The following is a 25,905-nucleotide window of genomic DNA, read 5'->3' as shown; positions in this document are numbered from 1 at the left end:
GTATCCTTTTATTAAGTTTCTGGTGAGTTTACACTTGGTCTAAGAGAGAAAGGTTAGGCTCTGTCAAACACTCTCTGTGCCTCTTCCTTTTAGCAATAAGGCCCCTAAAGAGGCTAAGCAAGACCCAGACTTGACCAACAGACATCAGGCCAGACGACAGCAATCTGGAGCAAACGCCTACCTCCTCTCCTCTAGGGCTCGTAATCTCTGAGCTCAGTCTGGGGGTGCTTATCAGTTCTCCTACCTGCTACACTCCCCAGTACTCCACCCCTGACTTTTGGCAGGAGAAAGGTTCAGCCCAATGGGAAGACAGGCTGTCCGCCCTTAGGGAATACAGTTCTCTCATGCTATAACGGGCAAAACTGGTACCTAGAAGGGCAAATGATGCTCAAGGATACAGAACGAGTTAGTCGCAGTTCAGTTACTGGGTTTCGCTCACTGAGCACAGTAATGTGCTTCATCCCCAAAGCAGACAAACGCAAACCAGCTCCTCAGAAGGGAACACCGAGCCTTAGGTCGGAGTCTTCAGAAAAGCCCAGGGAAAGCCCCAGAATAGGGCTGCAGACCCAGGAACAGGACTTCGGTCCTCAGTCCCGCCCCTACCCCGGCTCCCTCAGACTCACCCCAGTACCACCTCGCGTCCTAGGTCTAGGCCACGCCCCCTTGGAGGCCGCAGCCAATCGGGGAGCCGCGAGCCCGCCGCTTGTGGCGCGCCCCCCTTCCTGCCGGCTCCGCCCCCGCCGGCAGTGACGTGCCCCGCCCCGCAGCCGCGGGATTCAAACTCCCGGAAGCGGCGCCCGTGCCGCAGGGTGTGACTGAGCCGACGCGAACGCCGGCACTGGCCTCAGGTGCCGGCTGGCGGTGGGGAGGCGACAGCCGAGGGTGACAAGGGCGACTAGGGCCCGCAGCCCCGAGGCAGATCTGACGGCGAGGGAGGCGGGATCAGCGGGCGGACAGCGTCGGCCTCGACTCAATCTTTGCCCGTCCTGATATATGTCCCTTTTCCCTGGCGCTTGCCTGGCACCGGGTTGGGAGCCTCACGATCTTCGGCGTGTTGAACCTTCCTTACAGCTTTGCGGTGGGTACTACCATCCTCTTTCCTTTTTTTTTTTTTTTTTTTTTTTGTCACAGAGAGGCCAAGCGACTTGGCTAGGGTCTTTCGTGAAAACATCAATTTGCCCATTACCAAGCACGTTCAGTCTGTTCTACAAACGTCTTCATTTTAGAGGTGGGGGGAAAAAAAGTGTCTCATTTTGCAGGTTTCCTTTGCCTCCCTGTTTGCCCACACAGCTCCCGTGTGAGGGTTTTTGTAAGATTTTTAAAAGATTTATTTGTTTGTTTTGCGAGAGAGGGAGAGCCGATGCACAGAGACTCTTACGCAGCCCTGTCAGCAGGGAGCCGACTTGGGGCTCCGTCTCAGCACCCTGAGATCACCACCTGAGCTTGAAACCACCGACTGTGCCACCCAGGCGCCCCGTTTTTGTAAGATTTGCCTCCGCTTGGGAAGAATGTGGCCTGTAGCCTATGCCTTGTGGAGGTTGTTGGATCGCGGTTTGTTCGGTCACCTCCTGTCCAGCATTTCTAAGATCTCTTCAGCCAAGCAAGAAATACGTATTGAGCAGCTGCTGTTAGGTGCTGTGAGTGACAAAAATAATTCAAAGTTCAGCCCCTGAAACAACTGTTGAACAAATTTAAAAAGCGGATGTAGGGTGGGAGTAAACATATTAGCTTATACAGAGAGAAGGCTTCCTGAAGAAGGGACAGTGGGTCAAAGTTTGAGAAGTGTGAGCCCTGTGAGTATCAGCCTGCCGGGGATAGAAGAAACAGGGAAGGGAGGTTGGTAGGACTAAGTGGTGGGGCGCTGTGAGATCCCAGCAGGGTCCAGTCCAGAAGCTAGAAACAGGAGAGTGTTTCATTGCAAGAGTTCTGTCCAGAGGTCAGGAACTAATGTCCATAGGTTCCTTCCAGTTCTAATGACCTATATAGTTCCACCATTCTGTGTTTCAGTGATTTGGTTGAAAAATAGTTTTCTGTCTTATCAACCCATTAAACTATGTCAACAATGTGTTCTTAGCAGAACCCTACGGAAGAACTTCCTGTGGCAGCAGGTTCTCAAGCTACCATAGCCTTGGGGCACCTGGGTGGCTCAGTGGGTTAAAGCCTCTGCCTTTGGCTCAGGTCATGATCCCAGTGTCCTGGGATCAAGCCCGGCATAGGGCTCTCTGCTCGGCAGGGAGCCTGCTTCCTCCTCTCTCTCTCTCTGCCTGCCTACTTGTGATCTCTGTCAAGTGAATAAATAAAATCTTTAAAAACAAACAAAAACAAAACAAAAAAAGATACCATAGCCTTGCATTAGCCTTAATTGATTTACTAGTTATCTTAGTCTGCCACCTTGGGCAAAAATCCAGTATTAACCTTCGCTAGATGGTCTGTTCAACTTAGTTTACACAGCTCTAGTGTTTTCAGGCTCTCTGATTTCCTACAGTATGACCCCAAAAGTCAGTTTTACAGAGAGGCCTAGGTCTCCTCAATTTTTACTGGAAACACTTCTCACTACTTTTCATTTTCTATGTAGTGTTAACTTTACAACTCGAGAAACTTTACTACTTGAGAATTTGTGTCTTTGTTATTTCTTGCCTTCTTTACTGGATTGACAATTCCATTTTGTAAGAGAACATGTCTTTTGTTTCTTCCTCTCTCTCTCTCTCTCTCTCTTTTTCTGATTTATGCTGCCTGGTAAATCAGATTTTCTTACATTTTTTGAATGCATGAATGATGCCATATTCCTCTAAATTTCTCAGTCATCATCACTATTTTATCTTAGGACCATAAGGTGGCAAATGCTTTTTAATCTCCCTAATTAAAGCTACTGTTACTATATCCACAGTATTTTTCACTATAGATTTTGCTCCTAGAGTTAATATACACTTCTCCTAAACTGTTAGCTAATACTGTTAGCAGATTCTAAGCTTCTTCTTACTTAATTTGGCCTCTTCTTCTTAATTTTTGAGTATTGTGCCTCTTTTTCCTGATCTTGGATTCTCCTCACTTTTCCCTACTGTACTCTCTCAGCTGACTATTTACATAGATTTGAACTAGATCTATCTTCTAAAATAGGACATATCATTATGTCAAGTAATGCCATTCAGTGCTTATGTTCTCAGAATATATGTTCTCAGAATTATATCATTTACCACTAGCTTTTTATTCTTGGGTAAAATATGTGTTTGTGATCTATTTCATTCATTAAACCACTTAATGGTTTAATCATTGATCCCCTTTTTTAAACAAAACTTTCTCACTGAAGCATGATACACATACAGAATCCTGCACAAAACATAAGCATCCAAGTTGACATATTTTAAAAACTTTTTGGTTTTAAGACCAGTATGGTTAACATATGGTGTTATGTTAGTTTCAGGTGTACAATATAGTGATTCAACAATTTGGTACATTACTCAGTGTGCATCAAGATAAGTTGACATATTTTTAAGAGATGAATGCTCCCCATGCATCTACCACCTAGATTAAAAAATAAATATTGATACCAGCAAGCCAGAAGCCTTTCCCAGTCCCTCTCCCATATCCCACTGGTTTGGTTATGTCATGTCTATGGAGAGGGAAATGTTCTTCTATTTAGCAAATAGGTTGTTAGACCTTTTCAAGCTTCAGACTTGACCTTCTAAACTTAGACTTATTTAAAAATATAATTGTGTTTTTATTTTTTTTACAGTTAGTTTTAGGGATGTCTTCCAGAAGTCCCAAAGGTTTAATTAAAGGTAAATGGGGATCAAAGCCTAGTAACTCCAAATCAGAAACTGCATTAGAAAAATTTAGGGGAGAAATTGCGGCCTTAAAAACATCGGTGGATGAAATCACAAGTGGAAAAGGAAAGTTGACTGATAAAGACAGACACAGACTTTTGGAGGTGAGTGGCCTTAAAAACCTTTTCAAATTGTAATAAGCTTTACTGTTAGAGGTAAGAAAGTATTTTCCTAAGAACATTGTAATTTAGTTTTTCTTCTCTTTCACTAAATGTAGAAAATCAAATTTTAACAATTTCTAAGTGTTCAATGGAGTTCAGATTTTAACGTGCGTGCTTAAAAACCCATTTTATCATATATACTGGCTGCTTTCCAAGTAATCTTTGTTTTCAGATTTTTTGAGATAAAATCATCACATATATTGTTAAACTATATACTGTTAAATTATATTTCAGGTTCTCTAATTTATAATTTGTTATGGCATAATCAGTAAAGCAGTTAGGAACTTACTAGATTTAAAAATTTATGCTGAAAAAGCATTTGACAAAGTACAGCATCCTTTCATGATCAAAACCCTTAAAAGTATAGGGATAGAGGTACATATCTCAATATCATCAAAGCCATTTATGAAAAACCCACAGTGAATATCATTCTTAATGGGGGAAAAACTGACAGCTTTTCCCCTCAGGTCAGGAACATGTAGGGTTGTCCACTATCACCACTGCTATTCAACATAGTACTAGAAGTCCTAGTCTCAGCAATCAGACAACAAAAAGAAATTAAAGGCATCCGAATTGGCAAAGAAGAAGTCAAATTCTCACTCTTTGCAGATGATATACTTTATGTGGAAAACAAAAGACTCCACTCCAAGACTGCTACAACTCATACAGGAATTCAGTAAAGTGTCAGGATATAAAATCAATGCATTTTATATGCAATCAGTTGCATTTCTTTACACCAACAACAAGACAGAAGAAAGAGAAATTGCGGAATTGATCCCATTTACAATTGCACCCAAAACCATAAGATACCTAGGAATAAACCTAACCAAAGAGGCCAAGAATCTGTACTCAGAAAACTATAAAGTACTAGTGAAAGAAATTGAGGAAGACACAAAGAAATGGAAAAACGTTCCACGCTCATGGATTAGAAGAACAAATATTGTGAAAATGTCTACACTACCTAAAGCAATCTACACATTTAATGCAATCCCTATCAAAATACCATCAATTTTTTTCCAAAGAAATGAACAAATAATTTGAAAATTTATATGGAATCAGAAAAGACCCCAAATAGCCAGAGGAATGTTGAAAAAGAAAATCAAAGTTGGTGGCATCACAATTCTAGACTTCACAAAACTGTAATCATCAAGACAGTATGGTGCTGGCACAAAAACAGATACATAGATCAGTGGAACAGAATAGAGAGCCCAGAAATAGACCCTCAACTCCATGGTCAACTAATCTTTGACAAAGCAGGAAAGAATGTCCAATGGAAAAAAGACAGCCTCTTCAACAAATGGTGTTGCGAAAATTGGATAGCCACATGCAGAATGAAACTGGACCATTTCCTTATACCACAGACAAAAACAGACTCATGAAAGACCTAAATATGAGACAGGAACCCATCAAAATCCTTGAGGAGAACACAGGCAGCAACCTCTTTGACCTCAGCCACAGCAAATTCTTCCTAGAAACATCACCAAAGGCAAGGGAAGCAAAGGCAAAAATGAACTATTGGGACTTCATCAAGATCAAAAGCTTTTGCACAGCAAAGGAAACAGTCAACAAAATTAAAAGACAACTGACAGAATGGGAGGAGATATTCGCAAGTGACATATCAGATAAAGGGCTAGTAACCAGAATCTATAAAGAACTTATCAAACTCAACACCCAAAGAACAAATAACCCATTCAAGAAATGGGCAGAAGACATGAACAGACATTTCAGCAAAGAAGACATCCAGATGGCCAACAGACACATGAAAAAGTGCTCAACATCACTCGGCGTCAGGGAAATACAAATCAAAACCACAATGAGAAAAATGAGAAAAAAAAAAAAACCACAATGAGATACCACCTCATACCAGCTGGAATGGCTAAAATTAACAAGTCAGGATACAACAGATGTTGGCAAGGAGGCAGAGAAAGGGGAACCCTCCTACACTGTTGGTGGGAATGCAAGCTGGTGCAGCCACTCTGGAAAACTGTATGGAGGTTCCTCAGAAAGTTGAAAATAGAGATACTCTATGACACACCAATTGTACTACTTGGTATTTACCCTAAACATACAAATGTAATGATCTGAAGGGGCACATGCACCTGAATGTTCATAGCAGCAATATCCACAATAACCAAACTATGGAAAGAACGTAGATGTCCATCAACAGATGAATGGATAAAGAAGAGGTGGTATATAGATACAATGGCATACAATGCAGCCATCAAAAGAAATGAAATCTTGCCATTTGCAACAACGTGGATGGAACTAGAGGGTATTATGCTGAGCAAAGTAAGTCAATCAGAGAAAGACAATTATCATATGATCTCCCTGATATGAGGAATTTGAGAGGCAGAGTGGGGGGTTTGGGGAGTAGGGAAGGAAAAAATGAAACAAGATGGGATCAGCAGGGAGACAAGCCATAAGAGACTCTTAATCTCACAAAACAAACTGAGGGTTGTTGTTGGGGGAGGGGAATAGGGAGAGGGTGGTTGGATTATGGACATTGGGGAGGGTATGTGGTATGGTGAGTGCTGTGAAATGTGTAAGCCTGATGGTTCACAGACCTGTACCGCTGGGGTTAAATAATACATTATATGTTAATAAAAATAATTAATAAAGTATTAAAAAAGACAAAAGGTAAAAAAATTAATCTTTTATTTTATTTTATAAAAGTTCTTTTATTGTTCATAGTTAAAAAATAAATGACTTGTATTAAATAGTATCATTGGATTTCTTTAAAATCTTTTTATAGGCATATTATAAAACTGAATGATTTATTATTCTTTTTAATGCCACATATTGAGGTAAATACTTATTTGAGCATTGAAAAATGATCTATCAAAGATTATTTTGCATTCTGGTGATGGAATCTATTAGCTTCCCTGAGAGATCTCTTTCCAGTTCTTTCCATTTTGCACAAGCACTGGTTGTCAAAACTTCATTCCTGTATAATCAATTGAAATTAAACTTCCTCTAACTTCTACCCATTTGTTCTAATTGTACCTTTTGCAGCTGCATAGAACAAGTCTATTTTTTACCCATATGACAACTTTTCAGATATTTGAGGAAATCTTGCTTTCTTTTACTTTTCTGTAAACCAACCCCATATTCTTCAGAGTTTCTAACTTCTTAACATCCTGGTTACTTTCCTGAACACTCTGTGATGTGTTCATTTTCCTTCTGAACTTTTCACCCAGTATTGTGCACAGTGGCAAACACAAGTTGAAATTGCACTATTACTTCCAGTAATCTGGATGTTATACTGTTCAAAAGCCTAAAATTATATGGGCTTTTTAAAAAAATTATATCATACTACCGCCTTATCTTGGGCTTAAGGCAACTAAAATCCCCTCATCATTTTCACAGGGTCATCTAACTCAGTTTCCCCATTTTATATTTGAACAACTGCTTCTCCCTTCCACGCCCAAGCAAGTTTGTAGTTATATGTTTTTACCGTGTTAGCATGTGAAGTCATTCTGTTAACTTGTTACCGGCTCTCCAGAGGTGCTTTTGTCCCTTATGTCCACAGCCGCTTAACTAGCTGCCTTCTTTATCTTTTAAATCCTTGAAAATGTGAACCCTCCTTCAAAGCTCATCTTTTACATCTGATATCAAATCATTTGTTAACAAAAACAAGTTAATGAATGCATTTTTATCCATTTGTAATGTTCTGTAATTTTTAAGTTCTGTTGCTTCAAGTTCATTGATGAGCATGTAGCTCTTGTATGACTACTTTTAGCCTTAAGATGATTAAAACTGTGAAAGGATGATCATCAGATATTCTTGTGAGAGCCAGCTTTTCTTTAGCTTTCTCTGATCGCTCTTGACAGAGTTGGTTTTTTCCTTTCTGTGTCTGTGTCGCATTTATTTTATATATCCCCTAACTATAGCACTTACCACACTGCATTCATGTGTTGGTTTACCTCTCAATGAGGTCTCTGAGCATAGGACCTTGACTTCATTTTCTTTTTGGCCCTGGTGTCTAGTATAATGCTGACTTGATGTATGATAAATCCTTCATAAATGCTTATTGTACGTTGTTTATTTTCATGTTTGACCTGGCTTTGTTCTAAGATTTTTCTTAGTTTATATCTAGAAAATTCGAGTCCTGGAAGCTGAGAGGGAAAAGAATGCTTATCACCTCACAGAGAAAGACAAAGAAATACAGCGCCTCAGAGAGCAGCTGAAAATCAGGTACAGCAACGCTGCATTGCTTGAACAGCTGGAGGAGAAAACAAAGGAAGGCGAGAGGAGGGAACAGCTGTTGAAATCCTTGTCTGAAGAGACAGATGTATTGAAAAAACAGTTGTCTGCTACCACTGCAAGGCTTGCTGAGCTTGAAAGCAAAGCCAGTACACTTCGCTTATCACAGGTACTCACCATTTCTTTAAACCCAGATTTTTTTCCTTTCTGATACAATTTGTAATTCTAGTGAAGAGTGGTTTTATTAAAACACCCTTATCAAGTGATGAAACAGACTAGTATACTAACAGGTTATTTTTTTATTCATAGCCTGGTTCCCTCTCCATAAGCAAAAATAGTTAATATGGCTGCCTCCACTCCCCAGACAATTGTTTTGCGCAAGAGAATATTCAGAATACAGAATCCACTATGTCTCCACAACATCTAAGAAGGTTCTCCTCAGCTTTTATTCCTGTAGTTTCTATCCTGAGGACAATAGGCTTCATTTTGTTGTTTTCAAATTTGAGATACACAATTACAATATCAAGTATACTTTTTTGAGCTACAAGTGCTTTTGCTCCCCCTCTTTTGTTTAAACTAGTGTAGCAGTACAAAGAAAGCTTTGTCTGTATGATTTCAGATTTTGGTTCTGCCACTTGCTAGTTGTGTGACTGAACAAATTTCTTACCCTTTCTAGCCTTATAGACAATTCTAGAATTCGCCAGACCCTTGTTCTAAACTTCAGTTTACACATTGGTAAAATTAGGATAAGAATACTGGAGATTAAAATAGGTGAAGGAGATAAAGAGGTACCCCCCCCCCCCAAAAAAAAAGAGAGAGAGAGAAAGAGAGAGAGAAACAATACTGGAGATCAAATGTTGTAATATATGTAAATCTCCTTGCATAGTACTTGGCATTAAGTGCTCAGTAAATGGTTTCTTACTGATCAAATCCTTGATTCTTTTGTAATTTTGAACGTTTGGATAATGCTAACACTACAACTATTAATACCACCTATAGAAGAAAATCTGTAGCTTTCAGATATAATATCTCAATGTTTTTAAAGGTCTTTGCACTGTCTCTCCCATTTAGAGGAGTCAGAATGATTGAATCAATACATTTATACGTACTCTCATCGATGGGCAGTTGAGTATTTTTATAGGTGAATTTAAAGAGGTTAAGTTTTCCTAGAGAATTTTCACACAGCTAAAATTTGTGAAAATTATAGATTCAAAGTGGTTGCCTAAAATTTTCCTAAAGCTCAAGGACTAGTTTCTCCACTTTTGAATATGGAAACACAAATCCTGGTAGAAATGAGAACTTTAGAAAATATACTCTTATAATAATTGGGGGGCTATCCACATTAATTTCTGTATTAGTCAGCCTATTTTATTGCTGTAACAACCAACCTCCAAATCTCATGGTCTTATACAACAAATGTTCATTTTTCCCTCATGTCACAGTCCAGTGCCTGTGGGAGTGAAGGAGGCTTTGCTCTGCAGAGTCACTCAGATCCAGCTTTCTCCCTTTCAGTGGCTTCCTTGTCCTTGCACCAGAGCCTCTGTGTACAGCTGTGAGCTAGAGGGAGCATGTGGAGCATGAGGGCAGCATCTGGGGGCCAGGCCTGGCATTGGCATATTTCACTTATGCCCACATGCCATTGGACAGAATTCAGTCTCGTGGTCTCACTAACTGCAGGGAAAGCTGGGACATACAGTCCACAATGTGCTCAGGGGGGAAAGGGAGGAGGTTTGGTGAACTGCCTCTGTCCAAGTTTTTAACCAAGAGGACTAAATCAAGACTAAATCTAGAGTATCTTTGGAGAAAAGTATTTTCTGATTTCTTGCCAGTGTTCACACAAGTCTGTTTCTTTAAAGCTGTTAGACTGAAATATAGCTTATTATGAATTTTGTTGATTAGTCTGGATACCTAACCATCCAACCATCCAACCTCTATTTCTTCTATGAGAAAATTAAAAAAAAAAGAGAAATTATGTTTTGAGTTCTGTATAATCTGTATGAGCTAATACTAATTAATACCACTAATACAAATATAATTCTAGAAGACAACTTTTATCTTTTGTTTGACAACTTAATATTTTCCAGATTTCATTTTAAATAGCCCGACTGTTTTGTTTTGTCTAATTTTGGTGAGAACCACTGGGCAATTCTTATGCACTGAGGTTATGCTAGTGATCCAGAGAACCTCAGAAGTCAAATTAGGTTTGAAATCTGCTGCGAGCATTTCCAGGAGATCTTCATTCTCCTCTGGTACCCATCACCTGGCATGATGGTTCGTCAGCATGTACTAGATCTGGATTTTGAGATGCCCTTGTGAAGTACACTGTGTTATCCTAGAACCAGATGTAATGAGGAAACTTCTCTTGTTAAATTTACGATATTATTATCCTAGAACCAGATATAATGTTATCCTAGAACCAGATATAATGAGGAAACTTCTCTTGTTAAATTTATGATATTAACTAATATTGGTTTATTTCAGACTGTGGCTACAAACTGCTTCAACTCATCGATGAATGATATTCATGAAATGGAAATACAGTTGAAAGATGTAAGCTCATTTCCTTTTATTTATTTATTTATTAAGATTTTATGTATTTATTTGAGAGAGAGAGCATGAGGAGGAGCATAGGGAGAGGGACAAGCAGACTCCACGCTCAGTGTGGAGCTCAGTGTGGGGCTTGATCTCATGACCCTGTGATCATGACCCGAGCCACCCAGCCACCCCTCGTTTTCCTTTTACTAAGTTATGGGAAGAGAGGGTAAATTCATTCATTCTTAAATTTCATGGAATTTGACAGAGTTGATGGTGTGACTTGAAAACAGTCTATCTCCCTAGGTTACCACCTATAAGTCTCTTTCTAGACATTCTAGAGGGCCACTTCCTCTAGCCATGGTCTCATGAGGTGAGAAAGTCCTAGAAATCACCTCAGTAGTTCAAAAACTTTCCTTCTTTGCCTAAATCTTATTGTATTATTATGGTGTATCTTAATTTATAATTTCTTCTCTTGTTTATCCATGAAAGATCTACCCATTCATTAGAAATTCTTCCTTTGGAACCAGGATGTGCTTTTGTAGTTTGAAAGGGAACATGTTCTTTGTATACTCCGTGCTTCATTTCTATAGAATTTGATATGAGGTCATTCTAGATATTTGGTAAAGCTATATTATTTCAGACTTATGTCTTAAATAGATTGATGTGTTTCATTGAGAATTGAATAAAGACTATTATTCACAGTGTATTTTTTCAAGTTTCAGTACCAGATACACAAAGTATAAAATTCTTGAGTTAAATATTAGGTAGGTATTTTGATTCCAGAAATATTAACTGGCAAGTCTACCCTCCTCTAAGTTCCTCTTAAGATTCCTGTTTTATTTCATCTAGCAAGTGTACTTTGAGGTCTATTTGATCTTCAAAAGAATTTAAATCCCTTGAGTGTCTGTATGGTGGGGTACTATAGTAACCTTATCAAAGTAATTCACTTACAGTTAACTAAGATAAAGTAGAAACATAATTTTTAAAGATCTTTCAAAAGAAGTTCTTTGTGGGGCGCCTGGGTGGCTCAGTCATTAAGCCTCTGGCTTTGGCTCAGGTTATGATCCCAGGGCCCTGGGATGGAGCCCAACATCAGGCTTCCTGCTCAGTGGGAAGCCTGCTTTTCCATCTCCCACTCCCCCTGCTCGTGTTCCCTCTCTCACTGTGTCTCTGTCAAGTAAATAAATAAAATTTTTTAAAAAGTAAAATAAAGAGAAGTTCTTTGTGTTGTATGTTATACTGAACTTTATCATTCTGTGTGTATCAGTACCTACCAGATGCATGTACGTAGGAATAAATCTACACACCTGCTGCTTTCCCCCTTTATTTACTCCAACCTTGCAGGCTTTCTAGCTTTTCCTTCAATTCACTGCTTTTTCTTTCTGTTCCCTCTGCCTGCCACCCACGCTCTTCCCCCACCAGATATCTTCAGGACCCGCTTCCCCACTTCATCGTATAATACTCAGTTGTTACTTTCTTGGGTGGGAGGGGTGGAGGGAGTGGGGCCTGAGCCAGAGAGTTGCCTAGCCACCTTTTCTAATAGTATAGCTCCAAGGCAATTCCTGTTACCTTTTCCTGCTTTTGTAACTTTCCCCCTCATCACACATTACTGTTAAACTTACTTGTTTATTTACTTTATTATATGAGCCTTACATTGGTATATGTTTACTGAGGGAATGGTGTCTGTGGTGTTTTCACTGCTATATGGCCAGTGTCTAGAACATTTGAATTTTATTAGTACCTGAAAATATACGCTGTTGTCTGAAACTTACATATAATTTTAGGTTTCTCAGCATCAACTGCTTCAAATACCAGTTAAAGTTATTCTCAGATAATGACAGTTCTTTGTAGGAAAGTAACTTTGAAATGTTACCCGTGCATACCCAAGCTTTTTGTTCTGTTTTATCTTTCCAGCTTAAGGATCGCATTGTGCTCCTCTGCTCTGTTTACCTTAGAGAGGCTTTTAGATAAGTGGAATAAAATTTAACCCAACTCACCTTCAAATGGTCTAGATTGAGGAGGGCCTCCCAGACTCACATGTGACTATGAGACTAGGGGGTCTTCATCAAATGCGGATTCTGATTTTACTGGTCAGGTAGGGCCTGAGATTCTGCATTTTCCAATAAGCTCCCAGCTACTGCTGTATTAACTTACACATCTGAGAAGCAAGAGATGTTTTAGCTGTGGCTGTCTGTGAGCCCAGGGAGAGCAACCTGTCACTCTGCTAAGCACAGTGGCTGCCCCATGATCCTGCTTTGGGAGCTCAGCAGTTCCAGGCCCTCACCCCTGCTCTAAGCTTCCACAAATCTACCTGGAACACTTTGCCCACCTATTTTAAGAATCAGTATTTGCGGGTGCCTGGGTGGCTCAGTGGGCTAAAGCCTCTGCCTTCAGCTCAGGGCATGATCCCAGGATCCTGGGAGCCCCGCATTGGGCTCTCTGTTCAGCAGGGAGCCTGCTTCCCCTCCCCACCCCCGCCTACTTGTGATCTCTGTCAAATAAATAAAATCTTTAAAAAAAAAAAAAAAGAATCAGTATTTGCTATGCTAAAATGAGCCCTAAAAACCCATGTTTACCTTTCTTAAGGCCTAGCTGTGTCATTCCTCCACTACCATTTTGGTCTGACTGACATTTTGAAATAATTACACGGAGTTGGTACTGTAAACACTGTACAGTGTCATTAACTTGCAAACCAGGTAGGCTAAGAGGCAGCTGATATAGGCATTTCCTGCTTTTAATTTTTAAAATCTGATTTTTAGGGGTACCTGGGTGGCTCAGTGGGTTAAGCCAACGCCTTTGGCTCAGATCATGGTCTCCGGGTCCTGTGATCAAGCCCCACATCGGGCTCTCTGCTCAGCAGGGAGCCTGCTTCCCCCTCTCTCTCTGCCTGCCTCTCTGCCTACTTGTGATCTCTTTCTCTGTCAAATAAATAAATAAAATCTTTTTAAAAAATAATAAAATCTGATTTTTAAGCAGAATGTAGGAAAGAAATAATTATTAATTTTTTATTTAGAAAAAATTCAAATTTATAGAAAAGTCGTAAGAATGAAAATGGTATGTAGAGCAAACATATACTCTTTACTAAAATTCAAACATTGTTAACATTTTGCTCCATTTTATACCTCTTTCAGTCCCCACCCTACCCTCCCTGACACATATTTCTTTTTCTGAATTATTTGAGAGTGAGATGCATAGATTATGGCCCTTAAAACCCCTATACTAAAGTATCTATTCCTCAGAATGAGATGTTCTCTTATGTGACTACAGTACAGATAACAACTTTATTTTTTTTTTTTAAAGATTTTATTATTTGAGGCAGAGAGAGAGCACAAGTGGGGATAGGAGCAGAGGGAGAAGCACGCAGGAGAGAGCTTGGTCCTGAGATCACGACCTGAGCTGAAGGCAGATGATTAATCGACTGAGCAACCCAGGCGCCCCCAGATAGCAACTTCAATAAATTTGACACGGACACTATACTTCTGTGTAATCTACCATCCATATTCCAGTTTTGTCAATTTTGCCCACTTCTGTTCCTTATTTTTATTGATAACTTAAGAGAAAATGTTAAATGCAGGCCTAACAGATACGGAGAGGACACAAACCTGCAAGAGATAATAATTCAGTGGTGACTCTAAAGATGCAAAACTAATATCAGCATTTATTGATGACCATCAAATCCACTTATTATTCATACTATTTAGAGAAGAAAGCAAATGCCGAAGTTGGTGAGAAGAGGCCTGGGGAAAAGAAATGTTGACTCCTTTACTGAAGTAACATCGCCATCACCTGGCCTTTCAGAATATTGCACCTCAAATCTTCATCCCATAGTTGTTTTTCCTACTTAAGTAATGTATGGATGTATGGACAGGTTCATTTAAAAGAAGAAAATTTCATTACCATCCAATGCTGACTTGAATTACTTATATTGAAATGTTTCTTAATTATGGACAATTTTAAAATTCTATATAAAATTCGGTATCTTTAGCATCTAACGCATATGATTTATAAATATTTGGATACGTGCATGCTTTTTGGGTCCTATAACATTACCTCTTTTGTCAGCTAAATTTGAGAATGTAATACAGAGAAGATGTACATTATCTCTACTTTACAAATGAACCCTTAAGCTCTGTGAGGAAGACTCACGTTATAACTGCCTGACAGGTGCAGAGAGAAGTGTGTGGCCAAGTGACTGGAGGGCCCTGGACTAAGTCTTTGATCCCAGAGGCTGCCTCTGTCTCTCTAATCCATTTCTTAGTTCTACAGAAAACAGACACAGAAAATTCTTTAAGCCCCATATCTAGATGCTCACGAGTCTGTACAATGCTCACGGAAGGAGCCTACCAAAGGTTAGAGGAACTCTCTAGACTTAAGAGTTTTTATATAGACAGATCTTTTCAGACTTGAGGCTCAGCCGTTTTTATCTTAAATGGAGAGAAAATCTTACCCTGAAAGAAGATGCCTTGATGCACAACTGAGAATGTCCAATCCTTACCACTTTCCCACCTCACCCCCTAGGGTGAGACGCCAGCATGTGGAGGGGTGGGGGGAGTCCCTCCTTTTTCAGTACATTTACAACAAATGCAGGGTGATTCAAAAAGAATTGAGCATTTCTGGAAATGTATTCCAGTATGTATGTTTTACTTCAGTCTGCTTGGACTGGGCAAATTTTTGGCAAGAAATTTATGTTTGTACTATCTTTTTTTACTCCCCCCCCCCCCCCACCGAAGGATATGAAATGATATGTCCTGCCTGTTACTTCCACCATTGGTGATAATAGATTCCAACAGGTCTGGGATGAATTAAGGCACAAGGGGTACATATGAGGCACTTGTTAAAATCATAGAAATAGCTATGATAGTTCTGTTACAAAGGGGTTTGAAATTCATTTTCATATATTCCTTGGTTTATGAGTGATAGTTTTTTGAAAGTGTTCGATTCTTTTTGAATCATTCTAAATGGATTGTTCTACTGTGTATAAGGAACTTCTAGATTCTTTCATGCCTTTTCCTCCCTTCCCGAATACTCTCAAACCTCTGTTTGGACTAGAGACCTGCATGGGTGCTTGCTGGTTCTTGGGAACCACTGTTCCTCCAACTCCATGTCATCACCATTGTTCATCAAGTACATGAATGGAATGATACAAATTCTAAACAAGCCTGGGCCCAACTGTCCAGGGGCTCATGATCTAGTTTAGATAAGAACTACCATCAGGACACAATCAAGGTCATGAGTGTAAGATGTCAAATAGACTGAATGGACATTAAAATTAGTGTTGACTTCCACAGGAGAGGGAGCTTGGTGAGGACACTTATGGTGAGGAGCCTTGAAAGACGGGCTTGGATGCATGGGAACTTGATGAAAACCTGGGATTTAAGTGGGCAGGTGATCTAGGGAGGAGTTCTAGGGCCTTCCGGGCGCAGAGGGTGTGTGTAGTTGTGTGGACAGCAAGGTGGCAGTGGAGGCCAGAAATGAATGGCCAGGCTGTAACCTGAAGAGATGGGAAGAGGCAGATTATGGACCATTTTAATGTTAGCCTAAAGGATCGCAGCTTCAGGTTTAGCAAGTGGTGTCATGAAGCTTTCAGAAATTCTACTACTAATATAATTAAAATGATTTAGCACTTTGGGAGAAAAGGGGAAAGGTTTAACTGAACTTAGTAAGAGTAGTTCTTTTCCCCCTCAAAATAGTGATCATTGTTTTAATCAACCGAAAGCTTTTGGTGATAGCCTGTGTCTCCTCTTAATCTTGTAATGGGGAAATCACCTTTCAAAGGAGACTCTGTATTGTTGAGCAAAATATGGAGACTTTTTTCCTTTTTTCTCTTAATCCAAAAACAGGATTTACCAAGATCCAACAGTGAAACATTGCTTAAGTAGGCATCCCTGTGGGGGCTGACGGGTCATAGTGCAGGCGCCAGGGCCCAAGGACTCAGCAAAAATGAGCTTGTCTATTGTGAAGGGGCATTCACGTCATTATGTGGGCCTCCTTCTGGGATACTTCATAACATTTTACACATGTGACATCAGGCTTAGATGTACTGGCCTCTCTACCAAATGGTCATTGGGACTTACTTTCCCAGCCTCTCCGGAACTAAGAAAGAGAAAGGGACAGTCCCATCTCCTTAGACTGAACTTCCAGGTTAGAGAGGAGAGAACTGTTATAATTTCATTGCCACAGTGATGCTGTATAAGAATTTCTAGGCTTCCCTCCCCACCCCCCACCCCCCAGCACCACCAGACAGTTGTCTTTTTTGCTAGCTTTCAACTTGAATCTGTGCCCCACTTTCAATAACAAAACTAGGGTAGGGGACGGAGGGGGAGGGTTGTGTGTGATTGCTGGAGATAATGGGCTGGCCTGGCAGACTCCTTCGGGTTTTGCCTTTGACTGAATTTTCCAGGATCAAGTTGTTAAGAACAGTGAGAGCTAGATTGAGAAGATAGATGAATTTGTCCTAGTTGATAATAATTCACCACCTCATGAATCTTCATGCCCTTGTGCCTATATACCACCTCGTCTTACCCACTTAAGTTAACGTAGTTTCTTCTGTGAGGCTTTGCCAGTGTCTTGCCACAGATCAGGTGGCATGAGGTTTTCAAACTCAGGCTAGGTGGCCAGGTAAGCTAAACAGAGCCTGTCTAGTTTCTTGGAGAAAGATTCAACCAAAATGAAAAACCGATGTTAGCAGTGACAGTAAAGTGAATCAGTTTCCCTGTTACCAGCTAACATAAACAGACACTGCCTGCTTTATTAGTATTATCCTATCACCAAGTGATTTCTGGAGTACATATTATACACAAAGCCAGGAATCCTCTCAGAAGAGCATGGTCTGCCACTTCAAGGAACTTACTACTTGAAAGACATAGTAACCACAGATAAAAAGCTGAAGATGTTTAGTCAAATGATTTATTGTTTGATAAAATATAAATTTTAAAACTATGAAGCCATATATTTATGTAACAACTGAGTTCTTAAGCCCCCGTGCTAATCACGTGAGTGATCGCAGTGTGGGATTTTTACTTGTGATGTAAGAATGTAAAGGATGAGAATTGGCGATAAAGAGGGTAGCGGCTCTTTACGTTTGATTCTCTGAGAAGTAGCCGTGAGATGGAGTTCAGAGTTCGGGTTACTGGACAGCAACATCTGTGAAGGAGAAAGAGATAGCAAGATTGGGCAGGCGACACCAGCAGACCAGGGTGCTGGGTCTGACTGTGTCTCTGTCTGCGTGGGGAGCTCCTGAGCGGAGTTGTGTAGGGTGGAAGTCTCTGGAGCAGGGCTCGTTTACCTTGGCCACAGAGGTGTTCTAGTTTATGGAGAAAGACATGGACAGATGCAAAGCAAACTGTGTGTAGGAGACAGCAGACAAATGAACTTGGCCCCATGAAAACACGGCTTCTCTGTGGTGTGAGGTGCTCTGAAGGAGCCTGACGTCACAACGGATCTCCAGGTTGCAAGCCATGTAGTAGTGTAGATTTCTACTATATGACCCATGACAATTTCTTTGTACTTGGAAAGGCTACATCACTGGGGGTCTCTTATCCATTCTAAGGATTCAATTTTTAAAATTTTATTAATGATTTGCTTTCATTTTCATTTTGAGGCTCTGGAGAAAAATCAGCAGTGGCTTGTGTATGATCAACAGCGGGAGGCCTACGTAAAAGGACTTTTAGCCAAGATCTTCGAGTTGGAACAGAAATCAGAAACAGCTGTTCATTCACTCCCACAGCAGACCAAAAAGGCTGAATCAGAAGGTACTGGTATAGAAATGTTCTTTTGGGGTAGGCCTGCCTGACATTTTCCAAAAGAAGAGATTTGTCAAATTTGGATTTTTATAAATGTGTTAGAAAGTGAATTAAGCAAGTCTTATAACTCTGAAGTAAGAAAGACCATGTCAGCAGGTCTGTTTTCTCATTGTTTTCTGAAGAAAAGGGGCAGAGGCACAGGGTCATGGATCTCTGGCCGGTCTGAAATTTTCTCCTTCGTCCACGTCCTTCCCCACCTTCAAAGATCTTCTCCAACTTCATTTCTCCTGGAGTTGGCCTTGTCACTGATTGTCTTTTTACTCTGCTTCCTTTCACACATTCCTATCACTCCCAGGAGAAGGAATACATCTTATAGCTGATAATTCAGTCTTTTGAGTCTCCCACAAAATTGAAATGAACGCTCCTAGGGAGAATGCAGGCTTTTTGCCAAGTGCTTTGCAGTTTCCCTTGCATGGAGTTTCACAAGAACCCTAAGAGGTGGGGCAAGAGGGCTCATTTTACAGACGGGGAAATCGGTTCAGCAGTTCTAGATGATGAGCTGAGAAAAGAAGAGAAACCCCCATGCGAAGCATTTGTTACAAGACTGACAGCCCTAATGGGACTGAAGTTTGAATGTTGAATTATGTAAAGAGAAGGCTATAGAAAGGCAGGCAAGGCTCCTAATCTTGGAGCTTCATGTTTGAATATTTAAAATGAAGATAATGGTAAAAAAGAAAATACAAAAAGAATTAGGGACAACATTACTTTATTGTAATGCCATTATAAGAATATTACACATAGAGAGAGGCACCTGGGTAGCTCAGTCGCTACGCCTCTGCCTTTGGCTCAGGTCATGATCCCATGGTCCTGGGATGGAGCCCAGCATCAAATCAGGCTCCCTGCTTGGTGGAAGCCTGCTTCTCTCTCTCCCACTCCCCCTGCTTGTGTTCCCCCTCTCACTATGTCTCTGTCAAATAAATAAAATCTTAAAAAAAAAAAAAAGGAAAGAAAGAATATTAAAGTAAGATTTTAGTGGTGGGCTAAGTCTAATTTCTTTCTTTCGTGATATAGTGTTCTCTGTGTGTACATGTTTTATCAAAGTAATAGAAGCTCTTGTTAGAGTAATTTGATAGTAATGTAGAAGGGCCTCGCCTCTCTTTCCTTCCCATCCCAGTTGCTCTTTCTCCCTCCCATCAGGGCTGCTGCTTTTAACATTTTTGTTTTTAATTTTGGTAATTATATATATAAATAATGAGCTTATGTCTCCATTTGTTGATTTATCTTCTTTAGACATTAGTTACTTTCCCTTCCCATAGAATAGCTATATTACGGTTTCCAGTCCTTCTGTTTTTTAGGTTTACTTCAAATAATGAACCTGAATTCTCTCTTGTTCCGTCAGCAACCCTATCTCTTCATTTTGTAAGATCTGTTTTATAGAAATGTATGTAGTTTTAACTTCTCAGGAATATTATTATATAAAGTGTGTTGTGCCTGATGTGTTTGTCAAAGGTTATCTTCAAGAAGAAAAGCAAAAATATTACAACCATCTTTTGGCAAATGCAAAAAAGGATCTTGAGGTTGAACGACAGACCATAACTCAGTTGAGTTTTGAACTTAGTGAATTTCGAAGAAAATACGAAGAAACCCAAAAAGAAGTTCAAGACTTAAATCAACTGTTGTCTTCACAAAGAAAGGCAGATGTACAACATCTGGAAGACAATAGGCATAAAACAGAGAAAATACAAAAGCTCAAGGAAGAGAATGATATTGCTCGGGAAAAACTTGAAGAAGAGAAGAAGCGATCGGAAGAGCTCTTATCTCAGGTGAGTCCAAGTAAGACTTTCCATGCTCCCGAATTCAAAATTGTCACGGTACCTACCAGTGTCAGGGACTATTTTAACCACTAGGGAACCAGCAAGGAACAAAACAAAAACAAGTTCCTGCCTTGCATAGGATTCTTCTTTAGAATGGAAACAGACCATAAGCAAGCACCAAAATTACCAAATAAATTCAAGAATATAAAGCAGGACAACATGACACGGAGAAATTAGGGGCCAGAGATGGTATTTGGATAAATGCCTTTTGGCAAGAAGGAACCAGTCAGTTGAGTGACTGGGAATTCCCTCCTGTACACAGAGGCTCTCTGTGAGAAGGAGGTACGGGTGTATGAGAAGCCAGAAGGTGTGAAGTGAAGAGGGGAATCGGCACTGGTTCCCAGGCTGGCCCTTTGATCATGAAGACAGTTTGCTCAAGTGAGTTTACACAGCACCTTCCATGTTCTTATACTTACCACCTTCTGCCAGGATGTCTGTGTCAGTGACAGTGGAGTTGCTAAGTTAGGATGATTAGAACTGCATACTACTGCAGCAGAAACCATTCATTGAAATCTTGCTGGGCAGCATGGGATAGTATAAAAAACATTATTCAGGGTCCATACCTGGCCTGTAGTTCAGGACGTGTGGCCTCAGGAAAATCAGCTACCTTCTCTGACTTGTAGATCTCTGATGTGTCAAATTAGTCACAACAATCTCTTTTTGCTTCCTGGGACTTTTGTGAAGGTCAGCTGGGAGAATGTGAAAGTGCTTTGTAAAATCAAGGGGCTGGGCAGATGTTCATTTTTGTTACTATTGGAATAGGAAGTCATTTTTAAACATCTGAAAGTTGAGAGAGGGATTAAAACACAGTCTGTAACATTTGCCGTCTTAGTCTTTACCACCCTGGCTTCTGCCTACAGGCGCAAGCCGTGATATTTACAAAAGATGAAGCAGAAATGGTCGGGAATTTTATTCCACCTCTGCAGGCAAGGAGGGCAAGACACTGCCAGCTTTGTTATCCTACTCAGAAATATTAGTGGATTTTAGAACTTCCAGGGAAGTGGGTGTGTGTACTGCAGAGTTGGGTGCTGTTCCTTGACGTCGTGCAGTCTGCCCCAGGGATCTCTCAGCCAGGGCGGGACTGCTCAGCTGCTTCAGTCGATAGCCACCCGACAGGCAGTGGCCGTGACTCAGCCCGGCGAGCAGGTGTGGTCCCCAGTAGAGATGTGAGATTTGTGAGCCTCTCCTGCATCCCAGCTCATGCAGTAAAAGATCATATATGACAGTGTTGGCTCTGTTTACATCTGACAGGTCCAGTTTCTTTACACATCTCTGCTAAAGCATCAAGAGGAACAAACAAGGGTAGCTCTGTTGGAACAACAGGTACTTCTCAGGGTTGCTGCTATATTTGACTAAACTTGTTAGGAAATGGGATGTTTCCTCACATTTGCCCTGTTCTGTGAAGAACCATTTGAAAGTCATGAGGTTTTTTTTGTTTTGTTTTGTTTTTTTAGAGTGGAACCAATTGAGCAGGGGGTAGGGGGTAGGGGCAAGGGCATGGGGAGAGAGAATCTTAAGCAGGTTCCATGCCCATGCTCCATGCGGGGCTCAATCTCACAAACCCAAGATCATGACCTGAGCCAAAGTCAAGAGTTGGACACTTAACCAACTGAGCAAGCCAGGTGCCCCTGCAAGATGTTTTTAATAAACTCTAATAACAGCAAAAAATTAGTGACTGTCTGATAGTCATGTATTCCTGTCTTTAAGATAAGCCAAATTGGCTGAGATGGCAATTGTTTGACAGGGTGATGTTGGCCTGGGAAAATTTTACTCTTCCCCATGCAGCTTCTGTAGTTCCTACTCTAGCCTAATGGGATCTCCCCGAGAGGGCTACCTTATAACTTCCAGAGAACTCAGAACAGAGAGCAGAGGTTTTCAGTGTATTCCAAACCAGGGAGCAGCCATTGCTTTCCCTTCTTTCCCTTCCCCACAAAAGGGGGGTGGGGGGGTGAGAAAGTCCAACCAGCAACTTCTGAAGCTCCTCCTCACTCACCTACACTTAGTGTGGGCTTTGCTCCTTGGATAAACCGAAAACTGAACTGAACTGAACTGTAGCTGTAGCTTCTTCATTTAGCAACATCTCATTGTCCTCAGATGAATTCTTGCTGGGAGGGCACACGCTTGCCTCTAATAAAAATGTTCAAGCTTCTAGTCAGGGGAACTGGACAGTATATATTAACCCATGATTTCCTTGTCCCGGGCGTTTGTTCCAGATGCAGGCATGTACTTTAGACTTTGAAAATGAAAAACTTGACCGTCAAAATATGCGGCACCAGCTGCATGTCATTCTTAAGGAGCTCCGAAAAGCAAGAAATCAAATAACACAGTTGGAATCCGTGGTGAGTCTGGAATGGTTAAACTAAAACTCATTTTCTTCTTTCTCTTTCTTTTTCTTTCTCTTGCTACCATTTTCTCATTTTCCCATTGATTTATCAGACCGGTTCCCAAACTAGGAGGATATAACTTAAGAGTGGCTATTTCTCAAATCATAGGCAGAACCCCTGCTTCATCTGAAGCCAGTGCCTTTTGAGCATCAATTCAGAGCCCTGGAAAGGGACATTATGTGCCTCTGCATCGTGCCAGCCTTGGCGGTTCCTGGGATCGTGTCTGTCCCCCAACTCCCGCCACCCCCTAGTGTAGCATGTGGATTCTTTTTTTTTTTTTTTTTCTGGGGCAAAGGGGAGAAAGACGGAAGGAGCATGTGGATTCTTGAGGCAGGACACAGGGGCTGCCCTTGGGGAGTGTGGGGGGAAGGGAGCGCAATTGTAAATCCTCTACTGAAACTATGTTTTTCTATTTAAAAGGAAGAAATGCCATTTTTAGTGATAATGGATTGTTCCTGTTAATACACTGTTTTAGGCATATTGAGCTAAGCACATTTTGTGGGTTACATTGAACACATAATCATTTAAAACATAAACCATTTAAATAAGACTTTTTTCTATGAGAAAGTAATTTTTGACTTACTGTTTTCATCTTACTAATAAACTTTTCGACCAAGCTTGTTGGGATCCATGTTTGTTTATGTTTATGTCCCATCAGCACATATTTCATACATGATCCTAGTAGGGCAGAATATTTGCGGATGGCAAAATGTTACGAATAGAATTCCTCAGTTGTTGAAGGAGGAAAAAAACCCAGTTGTTAAAAAAATCATTTGTAGCTTCTTTATGAATCAAAGACAAAATACATTTTGACTGTTTTTAGTACATAATTGATTTTGACGATTTATATTATTTGAAGTTGAAATTTATAATTAATTTCTGTTACTGTTTTTCAAAGTATAGGAAGCTGGAGGGTATATAAAGAATCCATAGTTTTCCTGTGCTTTTGTGTCCCTGCTGTCATTTCATCTTTAGAGTATACTGTACGTTATTCCTTTTTAGACTATCAACTAGTCTAAGTTCCTCAAAAAAAAAAAAAATGGAAAAGGAAAGTTATGAAGGTAATATGCAATACTTTTCATCATTTCTGTGTGTAACCTGTTTGATCAGCTAACATTTTTTGCTACTTTTAATTCTTTTTTTTTTAAAGATTTTATTTATTTGACAAAGAGAGACTCTCTCGCTGAGTCTCTCAAGCAGGGGGAGTGGGAGAGGGAGAAGCAGGCTTCCACTGAGCAGAGAGTCTGATGAGGGGCTCCATCCCAGGACCCTGTAATCGTGACCTGAATAGAAGGCAGGCACTTTTGGGTTGAGCCACCCAGGCACCCCTATGTTATTTACTTATTTATTTTTTTTATGGCTGAACTTGCCCCTTTAAAAAAAAAACCTAGCAAATTTTGTTAGCCTCGTTACATGGGTCTCCCTCTACGTTTGGGTCTAAGTATTTTATTTTCTTTTTTTAAAAGATTTTTTAAATTATTTATTTGACAGAGAGAGAGATCACAAGTAGGCAGAGAGGCAGGCCCAGAGAGAGAGGAGGAAGCAGGCTCCCTGCTGAGCAGAGAGCCCCATGTGGGGCTGTATCCCAAGACCCTGAGACCATGACCTGAGCTGAAGGCAGAGGCTTAACCCACTGAGCCACCCAGGTGCCCCGGCTCTAAGTATTTTAATAAAACCTATCCATGTAGACACCCAATCCTAGTACTTTGTGGGTCATCTGGGTAATTTATAACCACCTCCAATCATTTATTTTTCAGAAGCAGCTTCGGGAGCTTGCCTTCACAGAGCCACTAGTCACTTTCCAAGGAGAGTCTGAAAACAGAGTAAAAGTTGCCTCACCAAAAAGTCCCTCTGCTGCACTCAATGAAAGCCTGGTGGAATGTCCCAAGTGCAATATACAGTATCCAGCCACCGAACACCGGGATCTCCTCGTCCATGTTGAATACTGTTCCAAATAGCAATATAATTATTGTTTTTGTGTCAAAAGGTTCAATACTGTATCTTATGTTCGTTTATGGACATTTTGAATTACTTGTTTCACGTCTCCTATAAGAAACTGCATCTCTCCCTTTGAGAGTCTGGCACAGGAGAGAATCATTGTATTTTGGGGGCTGCTTTGCATTTTCCTTGGCAATGATACCTCCCTGAGATGGTTCATCTTCAGGTTTCGGTGACCGAATGTGTGAGCTGAGACAGCTGATCCTTTGCACTGTTAAAGTACTTGATGAGGAAAAGATATTTCAGGTGATTGCTTGTGCGCTAAATCTGTTGTACCAGCAAGCAAATATTTTATGTTTTGTAGATTTTTAAAAATCAAAGTTAACTAACCAAGAATCTTACTGTGTTGGCTTTTGTTATCCGAGATTTGTAAACCTACAATTCTGATTTTCACGACCATTATAAGGTGGTAATACTTACTATATCTTTCCCTTTCTTTTATAAGGCGGTTATTAGAAAAGTTGGAAATTTTCTTGAACTTTTTTTGCTGCTCCCTGTTGAAACCAAGCTGTGTTCAAAGCACAAAGCAGATTCTGCTTAAGGAATACTCAGTGGCTACACAGTGTTCTCTTTCACGCTAACCGGCTATAACTTCAACTTGAATTTCATTAGCACATGTTGGTCAGTTAAAGATGTTAAAATGAATTTTAGCAAAACCATCTAGCCCTCTCATTTGATTGGCAGGTATTTATTTATTTTTGGCACTCAAGGTTGGGCAATGTAATGAGCAGATATTTGCTTATCTGAATATATATTTTTATACATGTGAGTGTAAACCCCTAATTTTTTTTTATTTCTTCAGGTTTTCTAAAATGCTGGACACTGGGCTACTGTTAGTAATATAAAGGAGAAAAGAATAAAATTATTTAATAAGTTTTAATATGTCTAGTGTATATCTGCATAGATAGGTATTCTCAGATTTCTACCCTGAGAGGTGTGCCTGTGTAAGGACTCACAGTGTAAAATGATAAGGTAGTTAAAGATTTTTTGGAAGCAAAAACTATAGGAGGCTCAGAAATGTTAAGCAGAATCCCCACAATCACTTAAAAAAGAAACACACGCATTCTTGGGTTTCAAACTCCTAAGTTAGCTCCAAAGCCAATCTTCTTTCTACCCCGCCAGAAAACCCTCCTGAATTCTCCAAACTCCATATACTTAGGTGATACTATAAACAGAGTAGTGGA

At 40.3% G+C, this 25,905-nt stretch overlaps 1 protein-coding gene across 1 annotated transcript; it reads left to right on the top strand.

The window, feature by feature from the left end:
* Positions 1-775: 775 nt before the first annotated feature.
* CEP55 (centrosomal protein 55) lies at positions 776-25,601 on the top strand. The gene is made up of 9 exons (XM_004749648.3): positions 776-1,078; positions 3,734-3,928; positions 8,082-8,357; positions 10,670-10,738; positions 18,324-18,474; positions 19,975-20,288; positions 21,591-21,662; positions 22,553-22,678; positions 24,481-25,601. Exons 2-9 carry the CDS (start codon positions 3,746-3,748, stop codon positions 24,679-24,681), a joined length of 1,392 nt encoding a protein of 463 aa, XP_004749705.1. The 5' UTR covers positions 776-1,078; positions 3,734-3,745; the 3' UTR covers positions 24,682-25,601.
* Positions 25,602-25,905: the final 304 nt, after the last annotated feature.

Source organism: Mustela putorius, unplaced genomic scaffold (assembly GCF_011764305.1).
Source record: "Mustela putorius furo isolate JIRA1106 unplaced genomic scaffold, ASM1176430v1.1 tig00003909_pilon_pilon_pilon, whole genome shotgun sequence".
NCBI classification, from domain to species: domain Eukaryota; kingdom Metazoa; phylum Chordata; class Mammalia; order Carnivora; family Mustelidae; genus Mustela; species Mustela putorius.
This window is presented reverse-complemented; position numbering and strand designations above follow the sequence as displayed.

Coding starts and splice junctions, on each gene's coding strand:
- CEP55 (XM_004749648.3), top strand. CDS start 3,746: ATGTCTTCCAGAAGTCCCAAAGGTTTAATTAAAGGTAAATGGGGATCA. Junction 3,929..8,081: donor ACAGACACAGACTTTTGGAG/GTGAGTGGCCTT, acceptor GTTTATATCTAG/AAAATTCGAGTCCTGGAAGC. Junction 8,358..10,669: donor GTACACTTCGCTTATCACAG/GTACTCACCATT, acceptor GGTTTATTTCAG/ACTGTGGCTACAAACTGCTT.